The sequence below is a fragment of the Camellia sinensis genome, chromosome 8 (genome assembly GCF_055761805.1).
Source record: "Camellia sinensis isolate YWXY chromosome 8, ASM5576180v1, whole genome shotgun sequence".
Taxonomy (NCBI): Eukaryota; Viridiplantae; Streptophyta; class Magnoliopsida; order Ericales; family Theaceae; genus Camellia; species Camellia sinensis.
In genome coordinates this window covers 169,138,338-169,155,041 of record NC_138968.1, presented here as the reverse complement: position 1 = coordinate 169,155,041, position 16,704 = coordinate 169,138,338, and the positions used below count along the sequence as shown (strand labels likewise).

The 16,704-nt window shown below is 34.7% G+C and overlaps 2 protein-coding genes across 2 annotated transcripts; one reads left to right on the top strand and one right to left on the bottom strand.

Annotated features, from left to right (window-relative positions):
* Positions 1-280: 280 nt before the first annotated feature.
* Positions 281-6,415, top strand: LOC114298715 (endoplasmic reticulum oxidoreductin-1). Its single transcript, XM_028243336.2, has 10 exons — positions 281-845; positions 1,229-1,360; positions 2,439-2,685; positions 3,035-3,145; positions 3,689-3,807; positions 4,301-4,405; positions 4,512-4,714; positions 5,466-5,589; positions 5,716-5,900; positions 6,018-6,415. Exons 1-10 carry the CDS (start codon positions 669-671, stop codon positions 6,049-6,051), a joined length of 1,437 nt encoding a protein of 478 aa, XP_028099137.2. The 5' UTR covers positions 281-668; the 3' UTR covers positions 6,052-6,415.
* A 452-nt stretch (positions 6,416-6,867) lies between these two features.
* Positions 6,868-13,308, bottom strand: LOC114298714 (Di-glucose binding protein with Kinesin motor domain-containing protein). Its single transcript, XM_028243335.2, has 17 exons — positions 13,075-13,308; positions 12,891-12,971; positions 12,060-12,649; positions 11,813-11,981; positions 11,605-11,672; positions 11,293-11,503; positions 10,988-11,064; positions 10,520-10,619; positions 10,334-10,432; positions 10,064-10,240; positions 9,691-9,982; positions 9,327-9,488; positions 8,602-8,817; positions 8,464-8,501; positions 8,201-8,364; positions 7,971-8,096; positions 6,868-7,891 (listed from the first exon to the last, which is right to left on the bottom strand). The coding sequence occupies exons 1-17, from the start codon at positions 13,151-13,153 to the stop codon at positions 7,031-7,033; spliced, it is 3,510 nt and encodes a 1,169-aa protein (XP_028099136.2). The 5' UTR covers positions 13,154-13,308; the 3' UTR covers positions 6,868-7,030.
* Positions 13,309-16,704: the final 3,396 nt, after the last annotated feature.

The window sequence follows — 16,704 nt, the reverse complement described above, 5'->3', positions numbered from 1 at the left end:
AATGGACCGATTACTAAATCCCCTTAAAAAAAAAAAAAAAAAAAAAGTTTAAACACAAGTCCAGGCCCAGTCCGGTCCGTAATCCTATAGCAAAATGACTGGTAGCTCGAAAGTGAAGGGTCAAATGGATCGAAAATATTCTCTTACCGATAAGAGAATACAAAAAAAACCTAAAACGACGTCGTTTTAAGATTTTAAGCCATTCGATCCTCTCATATTTCCGGCTACCAACCGAAGTTGACTCCTATATTACCGACGCCGAAACCAACTTTATTGGTCTGAGTCCATTTGGACAAACCAACAACTCCTATTGGTCGACCCACGTCAACGAATCCAGCAGCATTAATGAACCGGTCTCAAAAACCTCTTCCTACTCGCGCAAATAGAACAAACAACACTCGCCCTATTAATCCACCACGTGTCCAGGACTCGTCACATCGTTCATCATCGTCGTCGACCCAAACCGTCTCGAACCCGAAAGCGCAGAAAAGATCGCGTTTGTGTGTGGAATTGAAATTCGAAGTCTTCAACTGCTCAAACCAGCTGCGACTAGCCCACAATAATATATCAGAGCTTTCTTGTCTAAACTCGTATCCAGATTCGTGTTATAAGTGGCTTTCAAGGGTTTTTTCTGATAGATAGATAGATACATACATACATAAAGATATATGGTAATGGTGGAGGTGCGGGTGGAGGTTAGCGAGAAGAATCGGAGGAGTATGAAACGGTGGGGGTGGTTCGTTGGGGCGGTGATCGTAGTATTAGTTGCCATTGCAGCCGCCTCTTTACATTCCCAGAAGATCTCTTTCTTCATCAACAATCAAAAGTCTTGCCGCTGTTCTGAGGTTCTCTCTCTCTACAATTGAAGAATCATTTATTGTCTTTTTTAATAGTTCTTTGTTTTTGTATGTTGATCGGAGCTAATTTTGTTGTTTAGGATTGGATACTCCTTTTAATCGTCAGTTCAATTTGGTTTTAACTTTGACAAAAATGGATCATTTTTACTTGGATTGTTTCAATTTCCATGGAACTCTCTTGCTATCTATAATTGGTGAATTGGAATAGGGTTTTGAGTATTTGATTGAATTTGTACAGGATCAAAGTTGAAATCTTTTTTCTTTTTTTTTTAGTTTTGGCAAAGAGCCAAAGAATGAATGACTCTGTAAGAAATACAGGAATTTGAAAGTATTACATGAATGATTGGTTTTGACTTCTGTTTTTGGTGCAGGATTCACGGAAATATACAGGCATAGTGGAAGACTGCTGTTGTGATTACGAGACAGTTGACAGTCTTAATGGGGAAGTTTTACATCCTTTGCTCCAAGAGCTCGTCACTACTCCATTTTTCCGATATTTCAAGGTCTGGTATGAATTGCTTTGGCTCAAAGTGGATGGATTTTATTTAATGAAATCCGAGTTTCTTTAATTTTTGTTGCTATCTATTTTATTTTATTTTTATTTTTTTCTTCTTCTTTCTAGTCATGAATTTTACATTTTGTTGAAAGTGTTCAATATTTGCATATTTGATGTTGTTTTCTTGGGAAGGAGGAAAATTATATTAATTGGGAGCTGAAATAGAGCAAGATAAATGAACCCATTTGGTTTTCTACTTTTCTTCATAATTTTACCAATTCCCCTGGGAATTCTCCAAGTTTTGACAAGATTCAAATCTATAACTTGTTTATCCATTTGCACCATCCATTTCATTAGCCTTTACTATTATGTGTTACCAAGTTAGAGCCAGAACTTCTCTACCTAATGTAGTTATGGCTTGTACCAGCACTTTATTTGTTAAAGATATGTTGAAGTAAATCTGTTAGAGCCAAATATTCATCAAGTAGCTACCACAGCTTGGTTTTCTGCTGATCTTTAATGGCATTCCCTCTGGATCTATTATTGTCATCTTGGAGGAATACCTTGCTTATTGATGGGATTATGGGGTGTACATTGAATTGATGGATTCTACTTCCTTGTCAAGTTGTCATGACTTCTTGATTCTAGAGAAACTATGTTTGCTCTTCCTAAGCAATGAAAGCTTCTGAAAAAGTTCTCGACAACTTTGTTGGTACAATATGCTTCTAAGCTCAAAAAAGTTCATGCTATAGCAAGATTTTGTTTTGGGGATTTTATCTTTTATATAGTCAAAGAGGAAAATAGATCATCTGTCTACAATTATCATTAACTACGATTGAAATGCAGGCTGGAAACAAAATTAATGTAGTAGTTGTCATGTTGAAGAAAGGAATTTTCTTGATACCACATGTTGCCTTCTCTTTGAAAGGATGTCTGATCACATTTTCTGGCAGTGGGATAGTGTCTTGTCCTTAATACAAAATTCAAACTTAAAGCTGGAGTATTTCTTGAAACATTATTTTTTTAGAATCTTGGATCACTTGTATGTGATTCCTCAAAGCTGATGTACTTATTCCCTTTCTCAGGTAAAGCTGTGGTGTGATTGCCCTTTCTGGCCTGATGATGGTATGTGCCGCTTACGTGATTGCAGTGTTTGTGAATGTCCAGAAAATGAATTTCCAGAAACTTTTAAGAAACCGCTTCCATCTGATGATTTGGTATGTCAAGAGGGGAAGCCACAGGCTACTGTTGACCGCACAGTAGACAGTAAAGCTTTCCGAGGCTGGATGGTAATAGATAACCCGTGGACCAATGATGATGAGACAGACAATAGTAATTGCCTCTATCTTTAATGATACTGAATATTGTCAATAATTTATCTAGTTTATTTCTAGACATTTCCGATATATGCAGTTGTTTTGAGATCTTAAGAAGACAAGGCGAAACTAAGGATCAGACTACCACATATTATACAACATGAAACTATTGGAGAACATGCTGTTACATGATCATGAAGACATTAAGCATCCTAAAGTTCCTTTTATAATTCTCATGAGATCCTTAAAAATGCAGTCTTGAAATATAGCATTAATAAACATTATACGATTTTATCCTTCCAAATTTGTTCTTTCGTTCTAATAGAATAATTTAGAGAGATTGACTGATAAATATTTATCTGCAGGTGAGATGACATATGTAAATCTTCAATTGAATCCTGAACGTTATACAGGCTATGTTGGTCCATCTGCCAGAAGGATATGGGATGCTGTATATTCAGAAAATTGTCCAAAATGTGAGTCTATTAGTTAAATGAGTATTCTGAAATTCAGCTTCAGACTATGCTATATGTCACAATTATAATTTAATAAAAAGGATGGTATATTGCTCTCTTGGCGGTTATTTGTAGAGCCAACACAATTCTTTGTTCAACAAGGTTGTCAAAATGCTTAGATGAGGCTTAGTTGTGGTCCTGTCAGTTGAGAAGATCATACTACTTTAAATCAATACCGGCCATGATTAGCAGCCCTAAAAAATTATTTTATCTTGTTTGTAGCCATCTCTTTGTTGGTGTTCTCTCCCTTGGAGTGATGAATATGATTATATCTCATCTTCAGTTAATGTGGTATATATATTGAGTTATGCTAGGGAGTCCAAAAATTCTACCAAACCTCTCACATGTATGTGGGATCCACACACATGTGGATTTGTGTGAGTCCCATCCCATGTGAGAGGTTTGGTAGAATATTTGAGATACCTATCATATATATTTCTCATATGTTGTGCATCTTTAATACATGGCCTTCTGTTGTTGAGTACATTTTTTTGTTTGATGCAGATTCTTCTGGAGAGATTTGCCAGGAGAAAAAAGTCTTGTACAAGTTAATATCTGGTCTTCACTCCTCAATTTCAATCCACATTGCTGCTGATTATCTTCTTGATGAATCTACCAACCTGGTTCTCCTTCTGACTCATTCCCTGTTGCACATCATGTTTATTTATCACTGAAATCTTTTATAAGGGTTTCTTACTTATAAAAGTGTATAGGGGTTTTTTCCTTTTTCTTGTTTTTGTCCCATCAAGCTTAACTGAAATGATGTGATATATTTTCTAGAGAATCGCACCAAAATTTGTAGAAATGATTGGATCACTTGAAATCTTTTCAGGAACTTATTTCTGTCAAGTTAATGGTATGTTAAGTAGCCTATTTTCTTGGGCATTACCTTGCATTTGTGCAAGATGAAACACTTTGAACCATTTAATCAAAGATGATGAGGAGCTTTGGCCTCCTGATGTAATGATCGTGTGTTGATAAATGGATGGGTACTGAGTCATGTTTGCAGTAATGATGATGGACCAATTGTCACCTCTACACTTAAGTAGAACCTTAAATTGCATATCATTTATTCATAGATTGATGGGAATCTAACAATCTTTTCTGCAATTGCAGTGGGGGCAAAATCTTGAATTGATGTATGATCGTGTTTTGCGATACCCTGATCGTGTTAGAAACTTGTACTTCACTTTCCTCTTTGTTCTTCGAGCTGTGACAAAAGTGAGTATTTACTGTATGTCATCCTTGTTTTGAGAAGTTTAATCAAGTCTGTTTCATGATGACATTTTCTTAAGAATATTTATTTTTGTTTTAAAATGTTTCATAGGCAGCAGATTTCTTGGAGCAGGCTGAGTATGACACTGGTAACCATGCAGAGGACCTGAAAGCACAATCCTTGATGCGTCAGTTACTTTACAACCCCAAACTGCAAGCTGCATGTCCACTTCCATTCGATGAAGCTAAATTGTGGCAAGGCCAAAGCGGACCTGAACTGAAGCAACAGATTCAAAAGCAATTCAAAAACATTAGGTTTCTCTCTAATATTTTGCTCTTTGTCGCCTTTGCTTTATATAAAACGCTCAAAGAAATTGAATTCCAGATTATTATGTCCAATACTGTATTTCTGGTTATCACCCTCTTAATATCACATGAAATTAAGTGTTATCTGGCAATAAAGAAATATTCACTTTGCTTGTTTTTGGTTTTCTAAATATACTTTTCAAAAAAATTTACTTTTTTATTTTTCGTGTTTTTTTGTTTTTATTGAATTTTTTTAATATTTTAAGTAATTTTTTTAATTTTTAGACACACCTAACATAAATACACATAAAAAGTATAATTTATGTGAAAAAAATCTTTTAAAAATTCAGTAAATATCAAAAATACAAAAAAAAAAAAACGAGAATTCAATATATTTTTCATATTTTTATGTATTTATTAATTTTTTAAAATATTTTTTCACAAATTTTTTACTTTTAAGATACATCTAAATAAGGTGTATATAAAAAAGTAAAAAAAATGTTTAAAATTTTAAAAATATTCACTAAAAATAAAAAAATACGAAAGACAAAAAAACTCAATTTTTGAAAAACTTAATCTAAAAAACTCAAACCAAACACACACATTGATATTTGTGTTACTTGACCTGCTATGCATCTTGAAGTGGGGCATAGTTGCAGATTGTGATATAATATATGTGTATGTATAATCTATTCAACTACTCTTATAATTGGTCATGTTGTATATTAATTTGATTATATTTATATTCTCCATTTCGCAGTTCCCTGATGGATTGTGTGGGATGTGAAAAGTGTCGTCTCTGGGGAAAGCTTCAGGTTCTTGGTCTTGGTACTGCATTGAAGATCCTCTTTTCTGTCGATGGTCAAAACCACCCAGATCAAATTGTGAGTTTCTGTATCCAGCAACTCTGATTAAGAACCTGCTTTTATCCCAATATCAGTTGGTATTTTTGTCAGTTCTTCTCTCAAGTGCTTTTTTTTATTTTTATTTTTTGTAAATGGTCTTTACAGCTGCACCTGCAAAGAAATGAAGTAATTGCTTTGGTAAACCTGCTCAATCGACTATCTGAATCTGTCAAACTTGTCCAAGAAATGGGGCCTTCAGCTGAGAATATCATGGGGGGGCTGGTCTCTGAACCAACTGCACAAGAAATTAGTTCATGGCGAAGAATCTGGGCATCGGTGATTGGGCTTCGGTACTTAACTACTCTGCTGTGTGTCTTAAATCATTTTTAACCATATATCTATATTTATGGTCTCCTGTAGCTACGGGATGCAGCTAATCTAAACATCAATTGAAATGATTTTTTCAGGTTGACAAAGCTGTCATTATGGCAGATCTTGTAATGTTTTAACATTTCAGTTTTGAAGGCAGTGTAAAGCATTTAGACAAACTGACCTTTAAGAGTGTCGAGCAGAGCAGACGATTTTGGAGGCATACAAATGCATTACATATATAGAGTCAGAAGCACATGTAATAGGTAAAATTCATACTTGTTAGATCTGAAGAAGTATACATTAGCTTTTGCCCATACAAAGGGTTTTGTATTGTACATGTGGAAGATTCTTCAAATTATTGTCATTTTTATGTATCATTGTTGAAAATTTTTGTTGACTGGGTTGGAGACTGGAGTCCATTTCTACCATGAGCCATTGAATTGTGATAAACATATCAATAAAACCTTTGAAGTTGGAAAGCTAGCTATTTCAACCCTTGAGTAATGTAATCATTTGTAATATTTCTTCATAATTTCTGTTCAGCCGTTACTGTCTATTAAGAATAGTCATCACCTTCTATTTTTTTTTTAACACAAAATTGGAAAACAGGTTAAAAAAATATTGTACTGCAGTTACCACATATGAGTCTTTCATATATGGCAATCGTTGTGATTTTGATTAGTTGGGTGGTGAAAAATTAGATTAAATAGTCATGTGTCAATCCGTAAACTTGTGCACAACATTCATAGGCTGAACTTTCAAGGCATTCAGTCTGGGCGTGTGGCCACAATGACATAGAAATCTTCTAAAAATTGTGACAAGACATGTAGGTAGGTGAGACATTCCCTCAGGTCAGAAACTCCATTCTGAAAAGCTGTGAATCAGAGCTGGTCTCAATCGAAACTTGTGTTCAAGGAAACACTGTAAGCTGACTGCAATCACAAGTGCCAAAAGTACTCCTTCATACCAAATCATCAATTAATTTAGTGATATATACAATAATCAAACCAATAGTTAACAGGTACAAGACCTCAAACGGATGATTAGCATCATCCTAAAAAATTAATACATTTTTTTTCATCTCTGCTGATCCACTGTTAGTTCAAATTCAGACGACTGTTCTGCCCGCTGTTCCAATATTCCATCCTTTCTCCTTTTCCCTCTGGCTTTGCTTCTGCTGAACATCTTTCGTTGTTGTCCGTCTACCACTGCCCAGCAGTACTCTATGAGCTGCCCTCCCTCGACTTCCAATAGAAACTCTAACTTTTTCCATCCCCACATTTATACCACCTCTTCTCATGTGTTGTTGCATCGGGGACCTCATTTGAATTCTCTTTTGAAGGCTCCGTCTCAAGACACTGCTCAGCTTCTTTCCTCCACTCTTATATTCTTTAGGACTATCCCAAGGTGTCGGTTCAGGAACTGCTCTTTTGGCTTCAGCCCCATCCGACTCTTCTTCTCTATTGGTTTGGAGGATTGGTTGCAACGGTAGCAACAATGGTTGTGTGAACTTGACTGAGCCTGGTGCACTGGGTAAAGGAATCAGAGAGTTGCGCCGTGGAGCTGGAGCTGCTGGAAATCTTTGTGCTATTGGGCATAGAGAAGCTCTGCCAGTCCGCTTTGGGATTGGCAGTGGTTCTGAAATCTCGGGATTATTTTCTTTCTCCGTGGGATCGTTGTGCTTGACAAAGCTCTCTGTCGGGGGAGGGGGTGATTGAACTTTGTAGCTATTGTTGTTCTCAGTAAGTGGTCTAGTTTGATTTACTTGTTCTTTGCCTTCATTGAAATTTTTGTGAATGCCTAGCGGTCTAGTCGCCAGTGGCGGCCTCGTAAATCCAGAATTCTGATCTTCTTGCTGTTGCCTCATCAATTGTTGTTGTTGTTGCTGTTGCTGTTCTGCTAGTTTTGAGTCAACATGTTGTCGTGCTAGCCTTCTCTCTATCAGGAGTTGCGATTCCAATTCCTTAATCTGCCAAATGAATTGAATTCACACCATGACTAAAACTCGTAGACATTTCAGCCCGCAAATTTCAGAAAGATAACAATACCTTGTCCTGCAAGTTCTTGTTTTTCAGGTCTTTTTCTTTCATCTTGACATCCAAACCATGAATGGTGTCCTCCATCTTCTTAATCTGCACATCTTTACTCTTCAACTCTATCTTGGTCTTTTCAACCTAACAATGAGAAACGACAATTCGCTCGTGACTTAAATGACAAACAAACAGAGAAGGTGCTTTCAGGGGGAAAAAAAATGAAATGTATCAGAGGTTAGTGTTACCAATTGTTTGTATTTTATGAGTTCAGTGCTGTCTAATTGCTTCTTTGCAGGACCCAACTCTATTCCTCTCACTCTGCTTGCAAAGTTGAGTGAGCAAAGAGTCTCACTCAGGTCATTCTCATTGGGACTAATCTGTACAAACATCAGTGTCTTTGAATCTCCTCCTATAAAACACGCACATAATAATACAGTTAATTTCCTAGAAAGTAATGAAATTAGTCAGAAAATCCGTTCCCACTCTCCAACTTCTTAAAATGAAGTACCTAGAGAGTCTTGAAGCAAGTGAGTGAGCTTGGAGTTCCTGAACAATCACGAGGTCGTGAAAAGGGAAAAGTTAGTATAAAACATTAGTAGATTATCAAATTTCAATACAAGGAATGAGAATGTGTCAAGTTCAGTACCTAAAAGGGATGTGTGGGCTCTTAGTTGCAAGAGAAGATATGACATCTCCAAGTGCAGAGAGAGATCTGTTAATATTTTGGGTTTCTTTTAGTCTTTCACCTTGTACTTCAGTCTTGGCTACTCGCTCGCTTCCTGCTAGATCGACCAGCCAAAGCTTGCTTCTTGTGCATTCTCCATTCAGTAAATTCTCCCCCTTCACCATCACACAGTGTATGCTGCAGAAAAAAGTAGCAGACTCCAGCCTTCAGTATGTATGGTTCTTCGTCATGACCGAAGCTGCCTAAGACGCACGGTAGATGGTCTATAAGGGTAGAATTGTATAGATTATATTATTAGAATTTAAGGTGTTTTTATATTAATTTTCTTTTAACGATTAGATACTCAATTAAATACAGTGTATATATTTTTAAAAATTGATCATTATGGCCTCTTTTTTTGTTTTTTTTAACTATTGTTATTCTAAAACTCCAATCCTCCTAGATATTATAGTTCATTATATTTGATCTTTTATCCTCCTAAGGAAATCTTTATGGAAATAAATGGGGGGGGGGGGGGGGGGGGAATTGGGATCTCCTGGATCTCTAAAATCACCATTTTGGAACGAAATTGCAACCATTTTTTGGAAAGTGTGTTCCAAAACTCGGGTACTAGTGTTTTCTAGTAACATTGGTCATGACTCATGACAATTAGAAAAAAATGCAAGAGTTATACAGGAGGAACGAACCAATGAGATCGGCTACTGTGCTCATTAGCATTAGTTGATCCAACTGCCCTTGCATTGCTACCAGTCTGTAGAACTTCCCAGACCTCACTCATGTTACTCACCTGAGCTTCAACCAGTCCTGGAACATGATGTATTCCTTCACCCACTTGCCTTATTTCAAGCCTGCAAAAGCAACACCACATTGAACTGTTTGAGAGATTGAAGTAGATAGCATTTAGTCCAAGCCATCATTCAATAATAACATGAAAATACACAGAGACGTTCATGCTCCGAGGATTAGCTAGAAGAAGAAGAAGAAGAAGAAGAAGAAGAAGAAGAACAACAACAACAACAGCAATCTCTATAAGCAAGCAATTTAGCCTACCTTTTTGCAGTTACTCCTGGGCCTGGCTGAGTTCCTGGTACTAGCAAATCTCGTATCTGCTCATTATAAACCTCAAGAACGCTAACCGATATTTCATATTTGATCTGCCCCTTACGCTCATTTATGGTTCGAAACAACTCCTCAAGAGTCCGAAAGTTGACTCCACGGGCTTCATTTGTGCCCTCCATTGTAAATGTTTTCCCCGTGCCTGTTTGCCCATAAGCAAATATACACACATTGTATCCATCTAGGACTGAGCTTGCAAATGGAGCTGTATCCTCAAAAACATCAACTGTACAAGCAAGAACAAGAAGTCGAAAACACATACCATTCCTTTACATTCATTTGTAGAGTTACTAAGTCACTTAGTTACCTTGGTTTGATTGGGGGCCAAAAATGGCATCAAACTTGAAGGTCTTTTTTGGTGCACCATTTGATTTTACTGTTAGCTCACCATCTTTAGCAGCTTCAAAATCAATTGCCATTGAAGCTCCTGAGGCAATCTCTTCAGTGTTCAAAGGCCTACAACGGCAAAAGACCCTAATGTTTCCTGTAAGAGAAAGCCATGATTAACCCTGCTTTAAACAATTCTCAATTCACTGATATGCTTCAATAGCTAGGAAGAGATGAACATGGTACTGACCTTTCAACTCCAGAATCTTGTTGTAAAGTTCTTTCCGTTCCTTGGCCCCTTTGATAAATTTTATTTTAAGATCTTCGTGTAATTCTACTTGCTGATTAACTGTCAACAAAGAATTAAGAGTTACTTGGAGGGAAAAGAAGACTACATGGATATAGAATTAGAAGTCAGGTGGGCATGTAAATTTACCTTTGGACTGAATGATAGAGCTCATGTCATTCATATCAACCAAGCACCTCTTATATGACAATGCCTCCTCTGATAGCTTGATTTGATCCATTTTCAAAAGCTGTAAGATTCCCAAGCAAAGTTAATTCATTATGGTTTGGACCATTTGAATAAAAGTCAAAGGAGGTTTGTTTGTTTGTTTTTTTTTTACAGAACTCATGTCTTCTTAAAACAAAATTCTCAAACCCAAGCACTTTTGTACTCATTTCTCAAACTTGCGTTGTTTTGTGAAGTCAAACACGACTTCTATTTGACTTCCTGTAAAACTTTTTGAAACACAACTTCAAGAAACGACTTGTGTTTGGGAAATTAGAACAAGCTGCATTTGAGAAATAAGTTTTGAAATCAAACACGGGTTTGGAAAATGACTCGTCAAAGTAGATCTTATGAATATTAAACATTTTTGTATTATTTCCTAGGTTCCAGTACCTTCATTTTTCTTTTCAGATCTCTCAAGGATGAAAACCATCTGCTCTTCTCTTTCACTTGTCCCTCAATTGCAAAGGCTATTCAAAAAGCCAAATAATAATAAAAAATAAAAAATTCAACACTAATATTTAAAACAACAATGCTAGGTAGCTCAAAATTTTGTGGCTCAAATGGCTCAAATCACTTAAAACGACGTCGTTTTGACAGATTTGAGCCATTTGAGCCACAAAATTTTGAGCTACCAAACATTTTCCTATTTAAAAATTCTAGAAACAGTGACAATCAACAGGGCAGAACTTCCATACCCAACGAACCAACATGCATCGACTTGCGCATGAGCTCATTTTGGAGGTCCTGCAAAGATTTCCATGCTTCTTGGCATTCTCTGCTCTTACATTCATTCTCACTCTTAAGCTTCTCTAGGACCCTCCTTGTTTCAGTTAGTTCCTTTTTCTGGCACTCAAACTCTATTTGAAGCTTTTGAAATTCTCCTCCCGCTTCACACACCCCACTATCCTAAATGCACATCAATAACAAATGAAAAGTACAGAAATTCAATCTGTTTACACTAGTTAAACAATTTGATACTCATGGATAGATTTTAAAAGAAATCTTACTTTTGATGGCACACATTCGGGTAATTGCGACATGGATATCGCTTTGAGCAATTCAACTTCCCCAAAACCTGATAAAAGGATATATATATATACATGTCAGAACTTGGAAATCCAGGTCTCAATGTTTACATTTTCTGTAGTGTATTATGATCAAATATGTCATTAGATATAGCATATCAATCACTTTCCCGGATTATTTTCATCTTACTTGCAGACAGATCTTTCCTCACAGAAATGCCACATACAATAGGGCTTCCAGTCACTCCTTCAAATCTAATGGATAGACAATCATCACCACTAACAAAAGCTTTCAGATCACCTATAACTAGGGGTTTATTTGCACCAACACGCGCAAAAATGTCCACGCAAGAAACAGCCTACAAAAAAAATCAAACAACAAAGCTTATAGAATTGTGTGAATTGTAATTCATTAGAATCCTAATTTGCTTCCTCACCTTCTGATCTTGTATGTAAACATCGAACACTCTCATCCCAGGAGGGCCATCGGTGAACACAATCTCTGCAAGGTGCAGATCAACGATGTAATTTCCGCTCTCCATTGTCTTGAGCTGATATGAAAAGTTACCAAATCTTGCAGTTTGGTAAAGACCAAGTCCTCCATCCCCAATTTTAGTATCAGTCCTCATAGTATCACCACCATTAAAACAACTGTCCTCTAGAAATTTAGTCCCACCCAAAATCGTTGTGCGATCCAATGAGCCTGAATTAATACTTATTACTGGGAGCGATTTGTTCAAAATCTTGTCTTCGATCACTGGCAATGGAAGAAGCTCCAAAGAAGCTTCTGGATTCTCATCGGCATTGTCCTCCCCCAATTTCCAAGATGCTGGAAAAATTGCAGCAGCTGGGGTTTCATGACTACCCTCCATTTCAGGCCCATAGATGCCATTTTCTAGAGAAAGTTCAATTGAATCACCTTTCAAGAACTGAGGCGACTCCACATAGCTTCTGCTGGGAATATCAGGCGAACCGGCACAGATAACCAAGTCTGGGGCTGTTAGAGAAAAACCCAACATGGACTGACCTAAAAATTAAAAATTAAAATTAGGGTAATGATCAAATCAATCTAGATAAACTTTAGGGTCACTGAATTTTTCAGGATTATTGGCTTCTAAGCTTCAATTTTTCCAAGAAACATCTATACACCAACAAAAAGAATCACACTTTATTGCAAAAACAATGATAATTTCTATAATTGAGAAGGCTTTCACCTTAATATGAATCAAAACAGTAAATTTATGGGTACAAAGGTTCCAAGACTGTACCATCATTTGTATTAGCATGAACAATATCGTCGGGATCTGCCATTGTCGATGTTTGAGAAATCGGCGATGTAATTGAAGGGTCTGCAAAGTAAAATTGGGATCAATTGAACAGAAAAAACTAGATAAGATTGAGGAGAATTTGGGGAGTGAAACAAGTGAGAGAGAGAGTTAGTGATGATTTTACAGTGAGAGTGAGAAGTTTGTTCTAGTTGCCAAGAAACGTCGGTGATAAGAAGTGGGTCATGCCATTGATTATCTTCCATAGATAAAGAAATAGCGAAACTGTTTGAATCAAAAGTGTGGTAATCAATCAAATACTCCAAAAGAGAAAAAGGGTATCAAAGCTTTTGAATCTGAGAGAGAGAGAGAGACGGAGAGGAAATTCTACTTTGAGATGGCGTTAATTTCGTATGGGGGCAAAACATTCACTTTGCCGTTGCATTTAAAAATGACCGTTGGTTTTTTTGAATTTCGAAATTTCTTCACCGGGCAACATAAAGTCAATGGGTCTGTCGGACGATAAGGATACTGCCACGTGGCGAATTATTACACGTGGCAGTCTTTTATAAGGCATAATCGTTAAAAATTGCTTTGCTAATGGCCTAATGGGTTTTTTACTGGGTTTTCTGTAAAAAGAGTAGTGTTGGGGATCTTAATAACCTTAGGATTAGACTAATAGTTTAATAAAATTATTAATTCGATATTTTGTTAAATAAGCGAAGTGCGGATTAATAATTTATCGGGATACGATATCTCACATATGATAGATTATTCAATCCCATTAAGAGGGTGGGATATAAATTAGAAAACTAAGCCAAAGTCTGGACTATTAATCCCTCATTATAACCCTAACTCAATCCAAACATAAGATTAGATACATAATCCAAAAATATTCGTAGTCCTAATTAGCTTGTTTGGTTTTGTTTTTCTGAAAACAGTTTTCAGAAAATTCTACTTTCTTATTTTTTGTATTTTTTTGTTTTTACTGAATTTTTTTAATATTTTAAGCAATTTTTTTTTTAATTTTTAGATATACCTAACATAAATATACCTAAAAAGTAAAAAAATTATGAAAAAAAACCTTTTAAAAATTCACTAAATACCAAAAGTACAAAAAAAAAGGAGAATTCAGTACATTTTTTATATTTTTATGTATTTATTAATTTTTTAAAATATTTTTTCATAAATTTTTTACTTTTTAGATACATCTAAATAAGGTGCATCTAAAAAAGTAAAAAAAAAATGCTTAATTTTAAAAATATTCACTAAAACAAAAAAACACAAAAAACAAAAAACTTAGTTTTCAAAAAATTTAATCCAAAAAACTCAAACCAAACACACTGAATACTATTATTTATGAGAATGTTAATCCAACCTAATCTAATCCGCCTAAATAAACATGGCCTAAATGTTTTACTAAACCTCTCACATAGGTGTGAGACCTATATACATGTAGATTTGTGTGAGTCTCACACTTATTTGAGAGATTTAGTAAAATATTTGATAGATTGTTTGGAATTGATAGTATTTTCAGGATAAAAATGGACCTAATGTGTTTGATCAAGTTGGGCTAACAAAATCATGAGTGGGCTTGGAAAATTGTATATATTTAACATTTTTCTCATATTTCTATACATATATTTAACAAAATCTTGAGTGGGTTTGGAAAATGGACCTAGTGGGTTTGATCAAGTTGTATTTGAAATCATGGGTGGGCTTGGAAAATGGATCTAATGATCAAGTTGGATTTTTAGAAAATTGTATAGAAATATGAGAAAAATGTTAAATTTATGTATATATAAATACGATGGTGCTATATGTATCAATTGATATGTCAATTAGTGTATCAATATATATTAGGACATTATTACTGACTTCACTTATTATATAAATTATAAATACACAATATCTTTAAAATTATGCTACATTATCTCTGAATACACTAAGACCTCGTTTGGGAACATGCTAATTTAGTAACTTTTGGCTATTTGGCTAAAATATGAGCTAAAAAAAACTAGTATGTTTGGGGTGATTTTTTGACTTTTTACAAAAAGATGTGCAAAACGTAGAGAGAAAAGATAATCTTTGAATATGTTTGGTTTGAGTTTTAGACATGAGTTTTAGAAAAAAATTTCCAAAAAATTGTTTAGTTTGAGATTTTTCTCAAAAAATTTCCAGAGTCACTTTCTCTCTCTTACACATCAATCAATCATTTTTTCTCTCTCATCTCTCATTCTCAATCACTTTTTCTCTCACACATATCTACTCAATTACAACAAAATATCAAATCATTCCAAACTCCCAAACTCCAAAATTACTTTCAAAATATACAACCAAACAACCTAAAAAAATTTCTAAACTCACTCCCCAAATTTTTTTTTCAAAAACAACTCTCCAAAAAACAAACCAAACAAGCCCTTTGACTTTTTGGTATGGGTTGTTAGCTTTTTGACTTTTTAACTTTTTGACTTTTTTAATAACTTTTTGTTTTTGGCTAAATCGGCCTGTTGCCAAACGAGGCCTAATTAATATACCAATTGGTGCATATAACAGTATTCATATAAAAATAAAGTGTTTATAAATTTGAAAAATTAAAAGTAACATCATTGTGTTTGGTTTCAGTTTTCTGAAAATCGAATTCTTTGTTTTTCTTATTTTTTGATTTTTAGTAAATATTTTTAAAATTTTAAGCATTTTTTTTTTACCTTTTTTAGATATACTTTACTTAGATGTATTTAAATAATAAAATATTTGTGAAAAATATTTTTAAAAATTAATAAATACATGAACATATAAAAAATGTATTGAATTTTCGTATTTTTGGTATTTTTTGGTACTTAGTGTATTTTTTAAAGATTTTTTTCACAAATATTATACTTTTTAAGTGTATTTATGTTAGGTGTATCTATTTTTTTTTAAAAAAAATTGCTTAAAATATTAAAAAAAATTATTGAAATTAAAATATGAAAAATAAAAAAGTAAAATTTTCTAAAAATTGTTCTCTATAAACCAGAACCAAACAAGCTAATTGGGATTGATTTTCTCACTTTAATGACATCAAACTATTTTTAGGCTTTCGTTTAGAAATAGGCTAATTCAGTAACTTTTTGACTATTTGGCTAAAATATGAGCTAAAAAAAACTAGTATGTTTGGGATGACTTTTTGACTTTTTACGAAAAGATGTGCAAAAAGTAGAGAGAAAAGAGAATCTTTGGCTTTTTTATATGGATTGTTGACTTTTTGATTTTTTTAGTGACTTTTTGACTTTTTAACTAAAAAAGCACTTGTAGTTGGAGAAGTAGGTTAAAAGTTGGTTTTTTTGAATTTTTTAAATTTCTTTTTGAAAAAAAATACCAATTAAGGGTTTACTTTGGTCACATCAAAAAGAAAATTATAACATTGATCATTCCTTTCTATCTATTTATTTATTTTACGGTAGCGTAGTATGTCAGTATAGTTAGATTATAATTGAAGGGCCACTGTTGCTTCATCAATTCAAACTTTTGACCTCCCACTCACTACGTCCTAAGAAGTAACTATTAGACTATTGAGCTACACTCTAATATTGTCTTTCTATCCTTTTTGCCGAACGAAGGTTGGGACTTCCATACGCCAGCACCGCAAATTGAATCCATATTTGTGTAACTAAAAGGCACTCCCTAGCACTACAGATTGAATTCCAATTAGTCATGAATTTGATTTCCATAAATTAAAGAAACAAAAAATTCCAATCAACAACTTTCCAAATTTTCGTGGAATTGGAATTCCACAGACGTTCCAATCCTTCCCAATCAAACAAACAGAGGCAAATTA

What these genes read in the sequence shown, in the direction of transcription:
- LOC114298715 (XM_028243336.2), top strand. Translation starts at nt 669, where the DNA reads ATGGTAATGGTGGAGGTGCGGGTGGAGGTTAGCGAGAAGAATCGGAGG. An exon ending in CATTTTTCCGATATTTCAAG is followed by an intron (nt 1,361 to 2,438) that starts GTCTGGTATGAA and finishes TCCCTTTCTCAG; the next exon opens with GTAAAGCTGTGGTGTGATTG. An exon ending in AAAACCACCCAGATCAAATT is followed by an intron (nt 5,590 to 5,715) that starts GTGAGTTTCTGT and finishes TGGTCTTTACAG; the next exon opens with CTGCACCTGCAAAGAAATGA.
- LOC114298714 (XM_028243335.2), bottom strand. Translation starts at nt 13,153, where the DNA reads ATGGAAGATAATCAATGGCATGACCCACTTCTTATCACCGACGTTTCT. An exon ending in AGCCCACACATCCCTTTTAG is followed by an intron (nt 8,502 to 8,601) that starts GTACTGAACTTG and finishes GTGATTGTTCAG; the next exon opens with GAACTCCAAGCTCACTCACT. An exon ending in CTTGCTTCAAGACTCTCTAG is followed by an intron (nt 8,365 to 8,463) that starts GTACTTCATTTT and finishes CGTGTTTTATAG; the next exon opens with GAGGAGATTCAAAGACACTG.